Below are 19,430 nucleotides of genomic sequence, written 5' to 3'. Positions count from 1 at the left end.
TTTAGACAGCTGTCTTATTCCTGCGCTACAAAACAAAGTGTGAGCGCTCATCGATCTCCCGCATAGATGTTCGACCTGCCGCGATGCGCGATTAGGAAGTTTGCGAGCGAGCCTGCTCGAAATTTCGACGATAGTCACGGTGGGCACGTCAGCCGTAAATCGTCGTTACTGAAATTGGAACGCGTTTTCACGCGGTCGCAGAACGGGTCAAAATGGGTTAGGTGGCAAAGCCCCTCTGTCCCTCGATACAACGATGTCCTACAAAAGTATGAAAAAGTTTATCATACACACATACACACACACACACACACACACACATATGTATATATGTATACATATAGCGTATTATGCTGCTCCGTGCTTCATACATATTTAAAATACATATGAAGCGTTTTTCTCGTTTTTTTCTTGATAAGAACCATGAATTAATACATTAATTTCTTAATGACGTTATTGCGCGGTCTTTCTGTTCTATTGACGAACGAATCACTGTCACTGTCGGACTTGAATTCAAAAACGAGTTAAATTGGAGTTGGACGTGTGACACGGTGCCTTGTCAAGGGAATGGCAATCTATATTGCATTTGAGTTTTATTCGGGGCGTTACCATATGTCTCTATTCTTTTGACGCATTAAATTTCGCAATAAAATATTTTTTGTCATAATTTAATTTTTTGTGTGCTGAATTTAGAAAGTAAATTTTTGACGACTCTATGTACAAAATAATTTTTCTATATTCTTTATTGATTATTCTACAATATATACATATATAAATTATTTGATTGTTTAAAGGTAGTCGAGTTTTTAATTTTTTGGTAACATTATTGGTGATCAAGTCATATCATGCTTTTCAATTCTCAGAAAATTTATGTCTCTACGATATCTGATAAACAGCAAAGAAAATTGTGTAAAAAAGAAATATGTCGTATATATTGAAGAACTAAGAGCCTGGAAATAGTAATGGAAAGTGGAACGATTGTGCATTATGTTTCCGCTGTCGTCTTTATGGAAGACAGAAGGTATTATACGATTGCATAAAGTAATAAGATATTACCTTCCTGCATTTATATTTTTATATTTTCTACAATTACGCATACAATTGCGACGGAGAAAATGATCCTGGGGAACAATTTGTCTTTGATTGCGGTATCGTCGGTGTCATTTTTCTAGAAGATTAAGTTCGCAATTACGTTGAAAAGAGTAACGACGACTTCATATACATCCACCCTCTGGAAATTTTCTAATTGCTCTATTATAAAAAGCCAACTATATCTGTTGAGGCAAAAAAAAAGTATATCGTGGGTTTTACGCCATAAAAAGAAGAACGAGGAATTTAGCGAACGCGTTATTGATCAAGCCAACATCTATCGCAGCAGGAACGAATCGCATGGACCGAAAGTAATTACGCGGCTATGGACTGTCACGCAAAAATGTTCCACGAATCGTAACGGTTGTCGTAACCTTTCAGAGTTTTCCCCGCATTTCGACTCTGCTCTCTTGAATTCCCCTTCGGAGTCAGACGAATGAAATTAAGTTTCCGGTATCGTTCAAGCTTAAACGAGCTGTGGATTTTCCGCACGTTAGTTCTTCTCACTCCTGAAAGTAGCGTGTAGTAGAATTGTTCCTGAGAGATTCTGACTTTAGCGTTATATGGATCTAATTTTACGTTAAATGGGATTACATTTCATCGAAAAATATTATTAACATAGAAATTATAAATGGTCTTACGATAAAATGTATTTTTCGAACGCACGTAAAACGCGCATCGTTCATCTTATTACAATCGTAAGTTGTACTTTGCACGAACAATTTAGCTATTATTATCTAATTGCAGGTATCAACGGTGGCAAAAACTTTCCCCCGTATTTTCTCTGACAGGGCATTCCCCTCTCTCCCTCGCTCTGACAATGAATTCAATTGTCTAAAAGACTTTTCCCAGCTTAAACGAATCGTAGATTTACTCTACTTGTCCGCCCATTCGCGCAGCTCGTCTCCTTCTATCTTCTTAATCGGCTAAGTTGACAGTGACAAAGTATCGTTAGAGATTCTAACGCAGTGAAGATGAATATCGCTTCATTATACGTAGTAATGACAAATTAAAGCTCTTACACCATATTTGCAGTATTTATGTAATCTCTCACAATTATTTCATATCAGAAGATAAAATTTCACTATTATGGAAATATCTACGCGAGTGCGGTCTTCTGTTTATCCCGGTTGCCAAGCGACGAATTAATGAGGGATCCGAAATAAGAGCAATCGGATAATAACTGCAGAAATTAATAAACCAAACATATTTTCGTCCCGTAATCCACTTATCTGCATACTTCTATATTTCCCATGAGGAAAATCTGGACTTTAATTACTTAGCGGAATCCTTCTCTATATTGCACCCTTCGCATTGTTTCGCCACGCAATCACGTTCAATGTAATTTACCGATGATTATATATAAAAAAAAACCTTGTAGATCGAAAATCGATACTCCACCAATAGGTATACGCGCAATATCGCCTGCTTCTCTCGCATTTTATAGATTACTCTCGCAGCACCGTCGAATGAATGCTCTTTTTTACATCAATCTTGCATTACGATGACATCTGAAAAGAAGCTTTGATGGCTATAGAATAATACGTGATTTTTGGCAGAGCAATTATTACATCCGAAATCCGGACTTTAATTACTTATTGTTAGTGAGAGCTTTCTCTGCATTGAACCTTTTGCATTGTTCCGCCACGCAATCACACTCGGTACTCTTTGCCGATGATGATTATAAAAAAAAAAAAGAATGTAAATCGAAAATCGATGCTTTGTCGACAGGAATTCGCGCAATTTCACCTTTTTCTCTCTCGCACTGCACGGCTTAATTCTCGTAGTACCGTGAATTTAAATTTTTTACATCAGTTTTGCATTTCGATGATATCTAAGAGCAAGATTCGACTACTGAGTAGCACGTGACTTTTGGCAGAGCAATTATTACCTTAATGGCATTGGAGAATCGCGTTAGGATTAGAATTTCTAGCTACACGTACCTAATGATGTAGTTTAAGCCCGCAGCTGATCCTGCCATCAGATACTCTCGAGGTATACAATGCAATATGCCTTGTATCCCTAATCCTTGGAATCGGACCTGTTCACCGAATCTGGCTATATGGTAGTTGGCACTCCTCAGTTGACACATAATTCGCTATTCGCAAGTGTCGTTCGAACAAATTGTCTAGTGTAGCTGGAAAAAAGTCACTTATGGATTCTTGAAAATTGCATTTATAATGCATTGTAAAAAATGACGCGGTATACTAGCACGGCTACAAACGTCATTACTAGACATCGGATTTTTTTATATGGAGATTGGTGGAAAAAAGCAATTAATAACTAAAAGATTATGTTATTTATAATGTCTAACATATTTATATCTAACATATGTTGCAGCATAAAGATGTTGGATATTATAAATAACATAATCTTAGTTATTAATTGCTTCTTTCCACCAATCTGCATATAAAAAATCCGATGTCTAGTCATTACGTGAAATGTCAAAAAATATAAGTGTATATATTGACATCAATTTACGTACTTTAATACATCAATACGTACTTTTATTTCTATAGTACACTTATTTACGACTAAACTTTTCCGATACAGACATTGTTAGTCAAATATAACGTGTACCAAAACGCGATTCTTGTTTTGTGCGAGATATTTGCAAATATATATTTATTGACATTTTCAGTACACAATTCGCCGGTGCACCGTATGCCACTCGGGAAGCTGAAGTGGAATTTTTGTTTTCTAAAATTGGAGTTTGAACATGCGGGGGATATTAAAAATAACCAAGGTGTAAACTGGGAACCGAAATACGATCAATATGAATTTAATTAAAATGCAGTCACTCGAAGTTTACCGTTACTTTCTTCCGCATGGAGCGTTTCAATAATACACGCGCAGATATATCTCCGTGCCAGCTTGGCCAAGCATGACGATATGTATGCCGATATATCCATTTATCGCTCGCAGTTATGAATGTTCGATATCCACGCGCGGATGTACGAAGATAACGTAAGGCTTGATAGCTGTGGCGATCCGTCTAATTTTATGGAATCCCGCTGGCGTACCGTGATTAAATCTGTCTTGGTGAACATCGCCTGTCGAAGATTACATGTTCGTTGCTGAAATATTATATATTTTTTTGTCATCGCGTCAGTTCTACGTTTCAGGAGTTTTATTCAAAACTATTACGTTTCGAAAAAAATAACAAAACAAATACCTCGTGGTTTATAGGTGCTAGATTGACAAAAATATTTTGTTTTCTTATCCCATGCGTGAAAACTTCCCGTTTGGAGAAAGTACGGCGTTGAAAAATATGAACCATTTATTTATTTTTTTACGCGTAGATAGTTATACGGTTTTGTCGTAAAATACGTAATGTTGTAATTTTTAAAAGAAATATTTTCTTGCGGTATAAGAATTTTTTTCACGAAATAAAATCTTTTAATTTGAGAAAGTTATCGCTTCTCGTATTTCATAAGATAACTTGAGGTGCACTTGAGACAAAAGCTTAAGTGTGGCTGAACTGCAACTCATCAGTATTCTGTTTAAATAATTAATGCTTAAAAATGCTTAAAAATCGTTTCTAAATTGTTTCGTTATTTACAATTCCACGAAAAATAATGTAAAGATAATGTAAAAATAATATAAAAATAATATCGATACTTTTTTTTATTAATGTAACGAAGTATTTTAACGTTTGGAGATAAATAAAATTGGCTCTGTCAGTTTCAAACACGTTAAAGCGGTTAGAGTTTAATTTGTATTTTGTATATATATAAAGTACTGTTAATTATAAATATTGAATCACTAGTAACATTAATGTGATTCTCTCTGTTTTCGACGTGAAGCTTCTATTTTGAATTCGTACTGCATCGCATTTATGTGAGATGCAGATTTAAACGATTTAAAAATTTTCTTGTAGCTGTTGAAAAGCACTCTTTTATGCATTCCACGCTATTAATCCTTCAAAGTTATTAAGCGCTGGATAAATCGTAATAAAATTTTCTGTTTGCAAACTTTATTTGCGTCTTAATGCGGATAACTCGAATTTCCATAATTAAACACACTTTTCGTAAATATTCATCTTTTCTCGTCAAACTAAGATTATAGTTATTGCATTTGCATTCTATATCTTTATATCTATTTTAATTAAAGACAGAAATTTTGCACTATTCATAAGGCTTGTTGCATATCTATTACATTAGAAATTTGATTAAACTTGTTTGTATATTAATTTTCAACAGAAATATAAATTCTTTAGAAATGTCGCGCATAACGACCGACAATTGAATAATAAATTAAACAAGTATCAAGTTTACAATCCGTGTAAACAACATAAGTATTTATCCCATAAAATAATTCTGTATATTTACGGGCTTAAAGTGTGCGCCTCTCGAGGCAGCGAATAATTTTATCTTGTTCGCTCATATTTCGGCTATTGAATAATTTATCGGTTTCAGAAATACGCGCACGTATAAAATACACGAAATGGTTTTGTTTGAAGGATACATCCTGTCCGAGAAATTAAAGAATAATATATTTCTAAAATTTCCGTAGGTCGAAATCACATCATTAAATCTAATTTAACATTTGTACATTTTTGTGAGAGATCTTGAGCGAAAAATGATATAAATATTTAGCAATCTCAGACATCCATCAAATAAATATGAATAAAAATATCTATTTTTTACTTATATTTATTTCGATATAAAAATAATTTTTAAAAAATCTCCATTTCCGCGAAAACACGATGAAGAAATGGTTTTGCTTCTGTCAAATTAATCAAATCAATTTTGGGCACGTATGTACGTTAACGGTCGATAAACGAGATTTTGCAACATGCAGAGGTGCAAGATCGGTTTAATGGCTTGTACTCGGCTACCGCATTGCTCGGCGCAGTTTGCTGTGTGTTAGTAGGCCGCCCCAGCCTTCATTTTGCTTGAGGAGACAAATGGTGCTCGGCAATCTTGTTCAGCAAACGTCATACGCAGAGAAAATTTTATTTACAGAGTAATTCTTTATATTTGCACTCGCAATTTTAAGAAATAATTTTCATGTCGTTGCTGGGTCTTTTTAAAGGACTCCTGTCACGCTCTTTTTCACACTGAACCTTGACTCACACGATATTCTACGTTATTTAAAAAAAAAAAAGAAAAAATTGCCAAATACCGTATCACAAACGTGACAATAAACAATGCAAAGGGATGAACGGAAACAATTACGAAGGGTAGTTAGCTCGCGGTTTGCGGCCAGGTCATGGTGATCTGCAAAGATGCAAGGCCGCACAGAGTGTACGGCTTAATAGCGAGTAGCTGGCTCGTTTCGAGTTCGTAGTCGTGGGAGGCCAATCCTGACTACGGTACCAAACTTGGTCTAGAATTTAGCCTCGGGAGATAAGTGGTCCTTGTCGGGTTCACAAGGTAAAGCGGCGCGTATAGTTTGCCCGGCAGGGTCATCGCCAGGAACACACCGGTGCTTCGCTCAAACTCAAACTATCGCTCGGGCAAATCGGTTGTACGGCCGACACACCAACCATCCTCCTCTCGTTCGCCATCGGGCTGTCATTTCCCCCCCTCGCCTCCCGCCTCATTACACTTCCGGGTCTAAATGGAGCGACGCATTACGCTGGCTTACCTATCATCATTCCTACCTACGATATCCGCAGTTCTGATACCGCCCGAAAACTGACCCGATCCCGTTCATTCATACATAGATACGATCATCCGATCATATAACTATCTCGAAACCGATTCTCTGAACAACTGTTAATTGAGCGTTCGAAATGATCTCGTTAAATTGATGTAGAACATTATCATAGACGAATACACAGTAAAAAATTTTGTGTCAATGGAAGTCCACTCTCAATTTTGTGTTAAAATAACTCATTCATTGTGTTATTTTTGACATTTAGAAATGTTATATCGACATTTATAACATTTCTAAATGTCAAAAATAACACAATGAATGAGTTATTTTAACACAAAATTGAGAGTGGACTTCCATTGACACAAAATTTTTTACTGTGTAATTATTGTAAACTTTTTTATGTATCTATTTGATGGCATCGTTTTTATTTTTATCTTTTTCTTGTTAGATAATATAATTGACCACAGTATAGATGTCAGTTAACTTTAACAAATTATTTATTTATCATTTATTGACAAAACATTTTAATTTTTAGAAAAAGATTTTATACAATTTTCCAGACGTAAGTTTGAACATGAATAAAATATTATTCGTATGCTCTCTCTCTCTCTCTTTAAATAATTATAATTAATATTTCGTCGATTAAATCTGTAATTTTAGTAAGTTCTAGAGAAAGAAAGAGAGAGAGAGAGAATGGATTTAACAATTACTTGCAATGCTACTTTACGTAATTTGCTTTAGTATTGTTCATGCTTCTAGCAACCTGAGAATTCCGAACATATTTTGCTTTACTTACTGACGTACGTTAACCAAGGCAAATCTTTGTCTTTAATCAAGTTCAGTTTGTACTCTTGAACGCTCGCAAGTGAGTCAAAGCCACTGATTGACCGTATGGTGACCGCGGAATAGGAATTCTGACAACGGCAACAGAAATCAGAACGGCTGTTGCGGTCTATCGATGTTCTCTGGGAGATATACAGGATGTTCCATTGTCAGTAATACATTTAGATAATCGAAAAATAATAACGTTGTTTCAAAAAATGTTTCAAACAGTTTGGTTTCAAAAAGAATATACCTTTATTATTTATAGCCTATTTAAAAATTTAAATTTTACATTTTTATATAGTTAAATCCTGGAGTTAAATCGTAATATAAAATATGAAATATCTTTTAAAATATTCACTTTCCGATAACTTTATTAAATTTTAACGCTTTGATGTGTAAAATAACGAATTGAATAAAAATCAAAGATTGTTTAAAACATTTTTCTAAAAATCTACCACATTTTCAAGTTATCTAATATACATATATTATATTATTCGAAATAAAACATCCTGTAAAACAGTTAAATGAGAACGTGGAATATTACGTACGTATTAAACGGTATTCGTTAATAATTCAATTCGCCCGATAAGGGTGTTATTAATCTGTATTCATCGAATAGAGTCAACAATCTAAACAATTAATTATTGATGTAATATTAAAATTGATGATTATTATAATAGATTAACATTTAATAATATATTAATTTACGTGCCACATCAGTTTCATACATTAATTGCATTATTTAATTATTTCGTTTAACTGCATTGTGATATTAAATTTGTACTATCTTTCTCTCTCTTTCCTTCTTTTTCTTTCTCTGTCTCTTTTTACTTGAATCTATTTGTTTGTCAGAAAGATCTTCAACAGCATGTTGATACAATATTGCCATATAAGCGGATAATTTTACGACTAGCAATAAAACTGACGTATTTGTTTAAAAAATTGAAAAGCATCACAGCAGTGCCGTAACTGTTTGGTTAAACATGATTGAGAGATCGAAGCAACAATAACGTAAGCAATCCAATAATATTGAAATCGACTGTATTATATTTGAAAATTTCCGTTTTTGATTAATTTTTGTATTATTTTATGTATATTATTTTTAAATTGGTTACAGAATAAAGTTTTATTTGTAGTTTAATATATACTTCTCAGTCTTCGTAACTCAAATAGAAGTTTGCTGGCTACCTCGGTGTACTTCTCCTACAAAGAAACTATTTCGTACTCTCTCCCTTTGCATCTCAATTGTCAAAACTATTTCCGCGAGAGTGCGTGCCTTGAAGCAGAAGCACAAAAGAAAATATATAAAGTTTTTGCAGAGAAAGGACTAAGTTGTATACTCGAAAATATGATATCTACTCGATGTAATAACGGCTGTAGGTTGATTTTATGGTAACTTATTTCCCTATTCGAACGTTAAGTAATACCCTTCCATCTGTATTTTCCGGTTATTTGCTCTGTAAACCTTGTAGAAATCGAGGAAGAAGACTTCGCAAACATTTCTCGTGGAGCGCGACCAACAGTATAATTTTTTATGGTACAACAACGACGTCATGACAAAATGGAATTGCATAAGCATAAATTGTCTTAAGTTTCTATTCATAAGTTTCCATTCAGATTCTGCAGGCATTGGAAAATCTTTATCTTCCTTTAAATTTCTTTAATTATAAATGTTCAATCAAATTAACTTTAGTTTCTCGACAATGGAGATGTATAAATAATGAGAGATACAGAAATTAGTAGTAGTAGAACATTTTCTACGTTGTTAGATACATTTCTCCCTAAGAAGCATGGTAAGCGAAATGGTGAAATATTACTCTCGTGTATTCTACATGAAGTTGAATCTAATTAATATTCACTACCTCAAAATACATTTATGCATTCAACCGCATTATGAGAAATGAAAATATTTTCACGCAAACATAATCTGTGCTACCGTCGTATGCAAATGTTTATTCACGTAATCGTTAGTGTATTACCCGATCTGGTTTCAGTGTACCATTCATTTTTCGTAAAAAAGAAAACACGACGAGAGTTGAATGACCGGCCTATAAATTTCATATCTGTTAAAAGCTAGAAAATTTATTTGTGCAGATAGAATTTTCTTATTGCAGAAGTTAATTGCAAACCCCTCTCGTCTAAGGAAAATGGGACAAATTTCTTCGCAAAAAGGAACAAAATAATAAGATGTACATAAGATAACTACACCGGCGAACGAACACGCATTAATGAATGAAGAAAGAATTTATTTTTCTTTCGTGACTACGGAATACAACTGTATCTTTTTCATTGTGCAGATGAGTAATAAAGATTTGTTTATTAAGAGAATTAGATGTGGCGAATGGTACCCTGAGTACCTCGGTCATTATCGCGATGCGCCTCGTTGTTTCAGCGCTTCTCCGAAAACAGCACGCCAGAACTAAACTGAGATAACGACGTGCTTTCGTAGCGCGCTTTAGACGCGAGCGCGACGGAGAGGGTTTGGAGCCCTTGGAGTCGCAGCCGTGTACAGAGCTATGCACCCAGCAAAACTACATTATGATTTAATTAAAATCAAACCTCTCGCTTGCCAAGCGATGAACGTGCGCGCACCATTTTGAGATATAAAAGGGTGGATGGTAGCGCTTTTTGTTACGACACTGCACGCTAGCTGGACGCAAAACTGTCGGCCAATTAGTGTATCTTTTCCCCTCTCCCTCTCTTACCAGTTTCGCCGCGACTCAATAAACTTTTCCATTATCAAATTTAATTAAAGCTCCCTGTATTCTATGCGTTCCACATCCAACCCCGACAAACCTTCCTGTAAACGTGATGAATTTAACAGGGCGGCTACTAATGAAGCCAAGTGCGTAGAAATGAGTCACCATGCAGAAACGCGTTTCTCATAAATTCAAATTGCACTTCGATATAACGGGATTATTAAAAATCCCGATGTATAAACGCTAGTGGAGATTGATATCATAACTTGTGTAAGACGATAAGAAAATAAAAATGGATGTCTATGTTGAATAACGTAGAGGAGGAGGAAGTTTAAGGAAACGGGAGAAGCTTAATCTCATCGTTATTCACGCTAGTAGATTTTTCGACCTCCGGATATTGAGATCTCCATTATGAACACATTTATGGTATATCTTTAAGTTATCTCTTTCCATAATTTTCACCTAGTTTTCCACGATTAAAATAATAGAATAATAGAATCTTGTGCACGCTTCTATTTTGCAATAAAATTTCAATGACAGCCCCATCCATATGTGTGTTGCTGTATACGTTTTAATTAAATTACCCAGCGTTTTCAAATAAATTTAATAGGCGCGGTACTTCCACCGGAGAATTGGAATTATAGCAGATCAATTTAATTAAAATATACACAAATAATTAAGTATTTTATTACACTGCAAACATTTTATTACGCTGTAACAAATATTTACGTAAAGTATCTTTTCTAGCCTCAATTTTTGTAACACGAAAAATTTATAGCGAGCGATACATTTGCATATTTGCATTTATCGATACCCTAACATCCAATGATTTTGAACATATCGTTGCGCCACGTTGGTCTCGCGAAAACCCGAGGTATACATGCGAGAACAGTTTCACGCGTAACTTTGCACGTTTAGGCATCCCATTTGTTTAATTTTTTTTTACCACGCTCGTATTTTACACGCGTTCCACGCCACGGCCGTACCGTGCACAGCATCGACTACTTTTTCGTCCCCTCGCACGAAAATTACAGTTTCCACAGAGTTTCGTCGTTAAGTACAGCCTGCACATCCGTGTTATAATGTCGGTGCCTGTGTCCCTACTGACGAAACTTACGACTCCGGTAATACGTTTTCCATTACCAGTGTCCCCCGGTCTGAAATGCTCGATTTACTTTTATCCCTTAGCAGAAAAAAAGAACCGATCACTCTCTCTGCAACATTTAGTCGGACATGAACCGATGATTCTCACATACACAGTTTTATATTTGCATAAATTCTGTTTCCAAATAAATTCCATAACTATATATTTTCGAATTAATTGGTTTAAGTACCTATGTAATTTTTATATTCTTTTACAGATATTCAGTGCAATGATATTAAAATTATTTACTCTGAATATGTGTAATAATATTAAAATAAATCATTTTCACACAATTTATTGTTCCGTGGTATACGTCTATGGACACGTGCTTCGATAAAAATTAGACAGTTTATCCAATGATTTATTGATATGTTCACGTGTGATTATTATACCTAGGTGCTTTCAGACATTATAAAATAACCTCCATGAAAAACAAATCTAGAAAATCTACCATTACTAATAAAAACCAGAAAATACATAACAAAGATGATTGGCAGAGCGCGTTAGATTCCATATCGATTAATGACGATCACTGGTGGTGTATAGTGACGATGATGGTGGAGACAATTGTCGAGCACGGCCGCTACATTTTTCTCTTCAACGAAGCCGTTGAAGAAGACGAACAGGCGTATATTTATTCCCTTAGCTATCAAAAAACGATAGACACGGTGAGAGCGCTGTCGAAACAGGATCCAGAGAAATGTCCTGCTGTCGAGAGTATCTGTCATTACGCGAATATGGTCTTACGCGAAAACAATGGCCATCTCTCTACCTGGCTGATTGCACGGCTCATAAAGTATCTGATCTATCGCGCCAAAATCGAGCACGTTGGGAGACTTAAAGTACAGGCGGATCTAGACCGCAAAATCGACGAAGAATGTCGGACAATTCAGAATACTGACGGCTCAAGTAAATGATATATGCCAGTCGTTTTTTTTTATTTCAACAACTTAAAGACAAATCCTTAACATGATGTAGCTCTGTTGTATGTGGTAGTAAATACGTCTCATTGATTTTTCTGTTTGATAAGTCACAATTAGCGAAATGTATTGACTTATTTCTTTCCGTTCGCGCGTTCTCTCTTCGGCACAGCTTGCATAACGGTAATAATTTCATTATTCAGCTTCTTCGCGAAGCACTACCGAGCCTCGAAGAGCCTACAGCAACGAGACCGAATACATGCTCAATGGCAAAGTGAATACATGTTTACATGTGGATAACGTACCTTTTGACGGAACGAAACTCTGCATTGTACTTAGCGGGTTTCGCAATCCCGATTTACCGCCAGAATTGTTAAGCGTCGGAGTTCCTTTGACCTGTATATTAGAGATTAAGCATCCTGGCGAACAGTACGTTGCGTATCGCGAAACAGAGGAAAAGGATACAACGACCCGAGATAAAACGCATTCCTTTGAAGATTGTCGTATCGATAAAACCGAGCTGCTCGAATTTTGGAGGGTTACGCACGAACGATTTGCTAATTTGTCGGTTTATACGACGTATTCCAATATAACTATCCTCACTGTTCGTCCATCAGTCTTTCCAGAAATGATTAACACTACCGAGAAAGAATCTCTGAAGCGAGACATGTACGATAAAGTACTTCTCACTTTGTGTCATTTGAACGATCTTTGTCGACAGCATGCAAAGTACCTTAAAAGTATGAAACTGGAGGAAGGAATTGATAAAACAGACGAGACAATAGATAGTAAGATTTACGAGGATACACTAAATGGTATACCTAACGAATACATCAATGTTTCATTGATATTGAGCGCGATACTTCTGCAGGTCGAACACAATCTTGCGACATCATCCGATAAACGTTCCCCTGTCGATCACGGTACAGGATTTAACGATGCCGATACGAGGCACGAGAATACATCAACGACAGCTGAGCGAAGCCCTGTATTCAATACGCAGGATAAGCTGAAACTACTCGATCTTGAATACGAGCTTACCGATGAATATGTTGACGACCCCAGTCAGAGAGAGTCGTCGCAGCCTTCCGATCTGGAAGTTATACCGTATGGAGACACTTTGAGCATGATTGTCCGTCATTTCCTCAATGGTAGACCTACTCATCTGGACGACGCAGTTCTGCGAGTTCTGCGGGATCCGAGAATAATTAGCGTTTGGCGGAATCACGAAGCGCCGACGAGATCGAGATCCGACATGTGTTTCCGCCATATTGACAATATCGCGCGCGCGTTTAATCAAGGGCAGGCGGTTAGTCGCGAGGAAGTTATACATTACTTGCACCTCTTGATGTTCGATCAAATGATCTTTTCCGAAGGCAGCCGCGTGGCAAAAGCACGACTCTCGGTGCAACCGCCGAGGGATGAATTGTCAGAATTAAAACACGAACGATCGAGGATAAAAAGAGCACGTAGCGTGCCAAATTTTACGTCGCTTCCGATCGCTATATCCAGTCCGCGTCGTTCTAAGAGCGACACCGAGATTGATTATTGTAAGTCGGTAGTCGCATTCGCCGAATGCCCGCTTTTGTTCGCGTTAACAGACGCTAGAGAGACATTGCTTCCGGGATATCTGCGCAAGAATGTCTTCGAGAAGAGAAGTTACGAAAGACCGAGTCTCGAAGAATACGAAGACGTCGAGTTACTCTCGAGCCGAGTTTTTCCTCAGGTCGCCCACGAATGTTTCCAAAGTTTCGATCGTTTCGCAGCTAGATACTTTGAGCCGACGGATTCGATGCTGCTTTACTTCAGCGACAACAACGCGGTGGCTAGCGCGTCCGAGGAGAGGTGCTTATCAAGTATACGCACGCCCGTCGGGCTCCATGAATTCTGCAAATATATCGCGAAGGAGGAGGAAGAGAATTGGATGAAACGAGAGCAGGAGACGCGCCAATCGCGTAGGATGGACCTGACAGGAAGATTTATGAAGAAATCCACCGAGGTGGAAGGCGACGCGATCATATTCGATGACGAGTGCTTCATGCTTCCGGATTCTCTGAAAGCGCGTCATCTGAAGAAAGCCCCGAGTCGCGACGGGCGAAAGAAAATTTTTGAAACGAAGGAATTCGAGGAGGCGACGACGACGGTGAGGAACGTCGAGGGAAAGAAAATGACAAGACAGAAACGAAACGAGGCGCCGATGGCGAACAACGGAAGTAAACGGGCGGATGGAAGAGTTATGAGTGGAAAAACGTCAATGACGGAGAAAAAATCGGACACAAAGATAGATGATGTCGATACGTCCTTCTTACCGGTGAAAAAAATTCTATCGTCCCAATGTGTCGAGACGAACGGGCCGTACGACTTCGTCGGATACGATCTCGGAGGTCTTCGTGTTCAAGTGATTCATCATAGCAAAAAGTTTCTTTTGGACGGCGATACATCGGTGCGGGTCGAACTCGAAGACTGGCTTCACGGGGACCGCGATTTACGCATCGCTGTTACCCTGCCACACTGCACTTTACGATTGTCTGACGGAGTTAGTCGCCGTCAGTCGGCAGACACGTTTCACTTAACTACGAAAAGGGGAATTGTATTAGGTTTCCACCGAAATAGGAGGAAGCTAGGTAATTAATTAATTACTTGACTCTAGAATCATTAAACGTTTATCAAATAATGATATAGTCGGAAAATAAATAATGATTCTCTCGTGCGAGAGCAGACAGTAGAAAAGAGATGTCTTTATTAGCTGAGTGATCTTTTTCTCCTCCGTGTTCCGCAGTTGAAAACTCATCCGATTCCCATTGGCGAAATTTGACTTTCGACTTTCGTGCTTCACGGCCTTCGGGATTATTGATAGAATCAACCATCGGGGACGGCGCCAAAAATCTATTTTGCATTCGGCAATCATACGTTTCGAAACGTCCCGGGCGCGCAGGTGCAGCCCGTGAAATTTGCCGGAACTTTCTCAGAAACGGAACCGTCCTAAAGTATCTGGACGACAATACCGTCGTCATCTTCCGCCCCAATGGCGTCATCGTGACGTGCATGAACTTCGACAAGCCGCAATCGCGCGATGAATCCATCCGCGAGACGGCCCCAAAAAGTATATAACGTGAACGCGGGTCAACTGCGGAGTGAACCAGAATTTTTCAGTTAAATTGAGGATTCTTCTGCAGAATTTAGGATCGAAAAGGGCAACTCGAGGCAATCGGTCGCAGCCGAGCGTAGCGGTAAAATCATAGATTCCACGGAGACGCGTTCCAACGGATCGATCGTCGACGTACAACCGTCGAAACAGCGTGTACCGCTAGCTAGGGAACTCGTGACTGTTAAGTTTCGTTCCAATTGGGACACGAAAACAACTTGAATGACTTGATAATTGAATTTTGAAGAAAGATTTAATTTTATCGTACAGCTGCATTGTCTTTCTCCAAATTTACACTGGTTTTTTTTTCATCGCTAGTTTAATCACTAGTGATTAAATAAAGTAATTAAATAAAGTGGGTGATAAAAAAACGGTGTAAATTTGGAGAAAGACAATGCAGTTGTACGATAAAATTAAATCTTTCTTCGAAATTCAATTATCAAATCATTCAAGTGATTAAGGTAGGTGATAAAAAACTAATTTCTGCAGTGTTGAACTATTTTAAAAACAAAAATTTAAAATATTCTTTTAGAGAATATTCTTTTACAGAAAAATTAATTCGTATATAATCGTTGTAAAGAATGTATTGAGATAAAAGCGGATTATAACTGAAACATAAAAATATTTTATTACCTTTTTCTATCTCTTCTTTTATATGGCCTTAAGCCAGAAACTTTTGAAAAATTTGCTATATAAATCAAGATGGAATTATATGAAGCTTGCTGCGAGAAACAATAGTGTATGTCACTTCTAAACGCTTTTGTCTTAGACGAGCAACGAGCACGATTCATTGATAACAGGAGCGTTCGCCGCGGGTGAAGTGTTACGATACTCGGTGGTGAATTACGACGGTCGATGCTACGAGGTGCTGAACGATCTGGTCGTAAGTGAACACGATCGATTGCTCGTTAGGACAACGTCGGATTACGAGGTCAACGAGGTATTCACACGTCGTGCCGATGGTACCGATACGTTGCTTCGTTCAAATGGAGAATTGGTCGTTACCTTCCCCGGTATACATATATACGTATAACGTGCTAAGAAATATATTTGGTATGCTTTATACCGTCAAACCCCGTTTGCCGTCGATATTTCCCCTTCAGATGGCACGAGGATCATTACCGGTTATATGATAGAGGAACAACCGGTAATTTGCGAATGGACGGAAAACGAATTGCGGCGATATTTTGGAGTCACGGAAACGAAAGAATATGGCGATCGAGCTACCTCGGCAATATCCTCCGACAGTGAGTTCTCGCGCGTAGATTCCGCGCCGTACGTCGTCGGACGCCGAGAGATACCGAGGGGACTATCGATCGCGGACGGTTTTGTCTCGATCTTGTTGACTTTCCGCACGGAGCACAAAGACCACGCTACTGTGTCCTACGATCAGTCAGCAGTTGGCTGTACTTTATCGATGCCCGACAATTTCCGCGTCAGCATATCGAGAAGAGGTCATTACGAAGTTTCAATAGGGGACGAAGTTAATCTGAAGGTAATCAAAGTCGCGCGTACCGGTACGCGTACTTGGCGTAACGTAAATGTAGTATCGATACGCAACACTGAAGTCTTTGTACGCTACTGTCGTCAGATGTAAACTTGTACGTTACAAACTTGCAGTTATCTCGCTATATTCTCCTTACAAGTGTTTCAACATTAATTATCACCTTTGTTTAAAAAAACTCTCACGACGTCGTTAGATTTCCGACGACGACGTGATATTCTGGAAGACATGCGCTACTTGCGGCGGAAGCTCGACGTCGACTTATAAGTTTCGGGAATCCTCCGAAGTCGGTTTACGAACGATTCTCACGACTGACGATATTCTTGGGAATGTGCTTGAGGTTAAAAGTGACGGTACCACGCGTTATTATCGAGGCGACGATCGCCGATATGTACGAAGGGGACGCGAGTGCAACGACGACATTCTCGAACGCGGCGAAGAAAGAAGAAGCAACGATGAAGAAGACGCCAACTCAGAGGCAAGGATCCATTGCAAACACGAACGATATTGCGAAACGCTCAAGTTTCCTGCAAGAAGTCAATACAGAATTTTCGCGATGAATCGCGATCTGACAGCTTGTGAGTACCTTCATCGATCGGTTAGACGCGAGCAAGAGGTGGCGGCGGCCGTCTTTGGCGACGAGATGAGTATGATCCAATATCCAATTTCACGTCGACCGGAACTTCATCGCTTGATTACATTTGTGCCTGTGAAACCGGAATTGGGATCAAAGGAAATATTCTGTCAATACCGGGTTAGATAATGCTAACATTACGTTCTTTCATAATTATTAATAAATTATTATTGCATCAGTTGGATTTTGCAACTATTCGATGCAATTTTATATTTAAAAAAATAGTAATATAAGAATAATTACATTATATACATATATATAATATTAACGTTTATTAGAATATTCCTGATAAGTTTCGTGATAAGTCGTAAAAGTGACTTCAATAATATTAAACTCGACTTCAAGATAATAAGAGCTGGTAAATATCTTAACAACAAAACCGTGCGCAGGCTACGTCTGACAAACGGACGGATTACGATAGAATTGAATTACCGCGAAGCACTTATTCGTTTCCGTACAACTGGCTGTTCCCCTTTGGCAAAAAAGTAGTTTCTGAAAGAACTCGGAACGAAGTTTTAGCAAAGCGAAATGAGCAGTCGCTGCCCAAGTTATTGCGAGTGCGCGTTTTCTTCGGCATTAAAGGAGCAGACAGAAGCGTCCTGATCGATATGCAGAGAGCGATGGGACGCTATTGGATGTCCGTAAGTAAAGAAATTTAATAACGCGAGTTCGTTAAAGCTGTGTGCTCTCACGTATGTTTATATTATAATAAATATAAAAAAAAGTTTATAGAGTTTAAACAAATTCTACTTCTTTCGCAACTCTCCGACAATTGATCTTTGTCCGATGAGGATATTACGCAAGATTACTCGTTTCCTCCGATTACATTTCTCCCCTGGACTTTTCCTTCCACCCAGGTGTTACATGATAGTGACAAATGTCGGCTATTTTACGCGACTGGGAGCAGTCGACCCTGCGAAGTTGAAAATGATTACAGGAGTTCGGAGGGCGGCCTACGAGAACTCGCTGTAGGCGTTAAGGGAAGCATCGACGTCGAGACGTACGTCAGAAGCCTTCGTGGTAAGCTCATTAAAGTGAGCACGAAAGCTCCTCGGCAGTCGAGCCGTCTTGCGGAGTTACTTCGACAAAGAGGCTCGATGAAGGAGGAATATGAGTGGTATAAACAGTGCATGAGCAAGCGAATTATTGTACCGTACTTCGGAAATATTGCTGACTCGTGTTATTTCTTAATAAAAAAACCGTACCGACGCGACGGAGCGGTATCGAGGAAAAGTCACCCGCGTGTCGTCGCGGAAGAAGAACTTATCGATACAAATAAAGAAAGTTGTTGAAATGTAATACGGAATAAAGTTTCTTTTTAATTAGATTTAACTGTTCGTGTTTGCGAAAATATTTCCTTCCTTGATGTAATGAATGTTTTACTGTAATTTGTAAAATCAAATTTGTCTTGCTAGTTTTAATAACGTTACTAATAATTAGTTTAATAACTAGTTTTAATAACATTACTAATAACAGTTCCATATAACGTGACGTATCATAATGAATTTTCCAAGTATTTTTCTTACATTTTTGACTTTGTACTTTTCGGATTTTCTACGCTAAAAAAACACGCTATGCGCTTGTTATGTTTTACGATCTTGCAATGATTTCTCAGTGCGAACTTTGCTTATATTGCCTAAATCTTTTATGTTACACTGAAGATAAAAAGTCTGATAACAAACGTGAGACGTTTGTAATAAATTTTTAATATAACACTTCGACACGAACACCTTGTTGCGGCTCTGAGCCTCTTATCTATTTAGTTGAATCGTCTGAGCTTTTTAGTACTTACAGTAATTCGTATTTATTTTTTGTTATATTATAGATTTTTGTTTGTTGATAAAATAACACGCGAAAATTCTTTCTTAC

The 19,430-nt window shown here is 37.9% G+C and overlaps 2 protein-coding genes across 2 annotated transcripts; both read left to right on the top strand.

The window, feature by feature from the left end:
- The first annotated feature begins 11,783 nt into the window (after positions 1-11,783).
- On the top strand, positions 11,784-16,456 carry LOC139772753 (uncharacterized). The gene is made up of 4 exons (XM_071706658.1): positions 11,784-12,267; positions 12,482-14,902; positions 15,455-15,606; positions 16,193-16,456. The coding sequence occupies exons 1-4, from the start codon at positions 11,784-11,786 to the stop codon at positions 16,454-16,456; spliced, it is 3,321 nt and encodes a 1,106-aa protein (XP_071562759.1).
- Positions 16,401-18,903, top strand: LOC139772629 (uncharacterized). Its single transcript, XM_071706459.1, has 3 exons — positions 16,401-16,918; positions 17,951-18,202; positions 18,419-18,903. Exons 1-3 carry the CDS (start codon positions 16,553-16,555, stop codon positions 18,851-18,853), a joined length of 1,053 nt encoding a protein of 350 aa, XP_071562560.1. The 5' UTR covers positions 16,401-16,552; the 3' UTR covers positions 18,854-18,903.
- The last annotated feature ends 527 nt before the right edge of the window (positions 18,904-19,430 follow it).

This window comes from Temnothorax nylanderi, unplaced genomic scaffold, assembly GCF_030848795.1.
Source record: "Temnothorax nylanderi isolate EJ_2023f unplaced genomic scaffold, tnyl_v1.0 TNYL_tig0004_pilon, whole genome shotgun sequence".
Classification (NCBI taxonomy): Eukaryota; Metazoa; Arthropoda; class Insecta; order Hymenoptera; family Formicidae; genus Temnothorax; species Temnothorax nylanderi.
Note: the sequence above shows the minus strand (reverse complement) of the source record. Positions and strands in the feature narration are given on the sequence as shown.

Bases quoted from the DNA above. Each gene is read 5' to 3' on its own strand.
- LOC139772753 (XM_071706658.1), top strand. From the start codon at position 11,784: ATGAAAAACAAATCTAGAAAATCTACCATTACTAATAAAAACCAGAAA. The intron at 12,268-12,481 runs GTAAATGATATA...TTCATTATTCAG, and splicing joins TCAGAATACTGACGGCTCAA to CTTCTTCGCGAAGCACTACC. The intron at 14,903-15,454 runs GTAATTAATTAA...ATTCTTCTGCAG, and splicing joins CCGAAATAGGAGGAAGCTAG to AATTTAGGATCGAAAAGGGC.
- LOC139772629 (XM_071706459.1), top strand. From the start codon at position 16,553: ATGATAGAGGAACAACCGGTAATTTGCGAATGGACGGAAAACGAATTG. The intron at 16,919-17,950 runs GTAATCAAAGTC...AACCGTGCGCAG, and splicing joins GGGACGAAGTTAATCTGAAG to GCTACGTCTGACAAACGGAC. The intron at 18,203-18,418 runs GTAAGTAAAGAA...CCTTCCACCCAG, and splicing joins TGGGACGCTATTGGATGTCC to GTGTTACATGATAGTGACAA.